At 41.6% G+C, this 2734-nt stretch overlaps 1 protein-coding gene across 1 annotated transcript in view; it reads left to right on the top strand.

Annotated features, from left to right (window-relative positions):
- The first annotated feature begins 2175 nt into the window (after positions 1-2175).
- Positions 2176-2734, top strand: part of SH2D1B (SH2 domain containing 1B) — a 5801-nt gene continuing 5242 nt past the window's right edge. Inside the window, exon 1 of the mRNA XM_010021252.1 lies at positions 2176-2309. Coding sequence (XP_010019554.1) covers positions 2176-2309 — 134 coding nt within the window. The remainder of the gene's footprint in view (positions 2310-2734) is intronic.

Genomic DNA, 2734 nt, shown 5'->3' on the forward strand with positions numbered 1-2734 from the left:
CGTTCCCCGGAGTTGCCATTTCTAGGCTTTTCTCTTAGGGGAGCCTTTCTTTCTAGGTCTCTAAATTTCTTTGACACAAAGTTGTACCTTTTTGCTTTATTCTTGAACTAACTAAGATGCCATCTGGAAATGCTCTTAGTGTCATGCATGATTAACTTGCAGTTAAACACACTAATGTCAATGTAAGATTTTTGTATGTATAAAGTTGTCAGACTAAGAAACATGAAAGTTACAGCTGCACATACAATATTGCTGCTCTTGCCTACTAGTATTCTGTCAGTATTTACAACCCTGTGGTCAGGATGTCAGTGCTCACTGTATCTCACACTTCGTTTCTCTATTAAAATCCTTGTGTAGTTCTACAGCTTATTTTTATCAACTCTGTTTAAACCTCTGAATGAATAGAGGATTGCCAAGAGCTTTCCATGGCTTCACGACTGAGGCTGATCAGGACATCACAAACACTCATTTTCTTTTCTCAAGTGCACTTATTAATTGTGAACAAAAAAGACATGAGTTCCAATAGTTAACTTCTCCCTCCCACATACAGTCCTAACTTATTCCTGTAGCATAGTCCAAGGTATGGCTTTAGTGAGGTAGATGACATACAGGAAAAACAGGTGTCATATAATTGACCACCACCACCACACCTGATCCTTTATCCTATGTTATTTGCACAAAGGGAACGAGAACTGAGATTCTGTAGGCATGCTGTAGCTCGGCCATATCCTAACTGTCAAGCACTTTACAAGTTTCTTGGATCGCTGTGAAATGGGGGAGGATTTGTGGAAAAGAAGCAAGAAATATCAAAATGGGTTTTTTTGGCATTCCCTTTTCTTCTGTGTGGATCATCAGGAATGTGAATCCTGGAATTGCACTGTGCAGGGCCAATGTCACCAGCACTAATGGAGTAAGTGGCAGCAGGGGTGCCAGATCCTGAACAGAAATTGCAGGGCTCATTGCCTCAGGGCAAGAGGTCACCAGCAGAGCAACAGGGAAATCATGACACATCATGAGGACTTCATAGTTCATAAGGAGTTGGCCCTCGGTGTGACAGCTGGGAGGTGAATGTGCAAATAGCATGTTTTGAAATCAGGAAAATTCTTGCCAGTGCCAGCACTTGTGTATCTGGGCTCCGTTTTGACCTCAACGACGAGCTGTATTGCAGGGGTCCTTCTCCTCTCCTTTGAGGATTTTCTCTCTCCTGACATTCTTGCCCTCTGAATCACTGCTTCCCCCACACCTTTAAGTCCTCTTTCAGTTTGCTGTCGCTCACAAACACTGCTCAGCCTGGTCCTTGTCTCCTGCTTCTCCAAGTCTGTGTGCATTTTCTTAGGTCTGTGGCTTCCATCAGGGAATGTACAAAATGCCTGGGAGAATACGTCCCATGGAGCTGGGCAGCATTTCCTCCCTCAGGGAGCAACAGTTCCACATGTGGCTGTACCCTGTCCTTACTGAATTGATAGCAGGTTCCCAGGAGCGGCAAAAGGCACTGTCTGACCTCCTTCTCTTTCCTGCCAAATTCCCTGGATCGTGGCACAGAGACAGCAGAACTTGATAAAATATCTATACTTTAAAATATGAAGGGGGGGTGGGGAGGAGGAGGGGGAGGGCAGGAGAATACTTTGGTTTGGAAAATCTCATTCTCAGGTATTGCTGACTAACATCAAAAAAACCCAAATTGAACAACTGTGTTGAAGGCAAGTCTGGCAAGGATAGGAATCAAACCAAGCAGCATTTTTCAAAACCATGAGCAAGAAGACTATATGCAGGGTTTTGAGCCACTTTAAACCTAAAAGTTAACTTAAAAATGTAAGTATACTTCTTAAAAATATACTTACGTGTCAACTTAGCTATTGCATGGCTTAGAAGTGTGATACACAACTCAAATGACTGCTGATAAAATGTGACAAGACTCTTCCCTTCTCAAGTGGACTGTGACCAGTGCACACAAACCATTTTCCATTTCCTGCATTCATGACCTGTAACCTCAGGCCAGTAACCAAATTCACTGATCAGTGATAACGACACAGATGAACTCATGTATGTACTTAGCACCTCTAATGTTGGTTGCCTGCAGTCAGCTGCTTTTAGAGTAAGGCTTCTTTCAATGCCAGCCTTCTGACTTTCTCTGGGATTGCTTTGAAAGGCAAGAAACCCTGTTTTATTTTGTCCATGGAGCTCCCATTTTTTCATGGAAAGATAACAAAAAGAACCTGTGAAGAACTGCTGAGCAAGAAGGGAAAGAATGGTAGCTATTTAATACGAGAGAGTGAAAGCATGGAGGGAGTCTTGTGTCTCTGTGTTTTGTAAGTACTCTAATACTAATTTTTTAATGAGTTTTCAGATAGATCCAAGGACAAGCATTCACTTTCTCTAACATTAATAGTTCTTCCCTAGTATTAACAGAGTATATGCTTCAAAGGAATTTTATCTGATGTAAGAACACAAGCTGAGACAGAAAGCCGTAATGCCCCGTTTGAACTCATATAACAGGTCCATGAACAAGACAGGCATAGAAAATAAGCACCTTCTTCTAGTCCTTAACTTTAGCCAATACAATTAAAATGTTATTATTCCCTTTTCCCATAGCGAATAGCACTTTTATTTCCCTTCCAAGAAGCCTATTTTACACTTTTCATGTATAACTGATCTGTTCCTAATGTGTTCAAAGTTTATAAATCAGACTCTGGGTCTTTCTTTCTTTGACCCTGTGAGGTTTTACACTATTTCT

Source organism: Nestor notabilis, unplaced genomic scaffold (assembly GCF_000696875.1).
Source record: "Nestor notabilis isolate BGI_N333 unplaced genomic scaffold, ASM69687v1 scaffold2529, whole genome shotgun sequence".
In the NCBI taxonomy this organism is placed as follows: Eukaryota; Metazoa; Chordata; class Aves; order Psittaciformes; family Psittacidae; genus Nestor; species Nestor notabilis.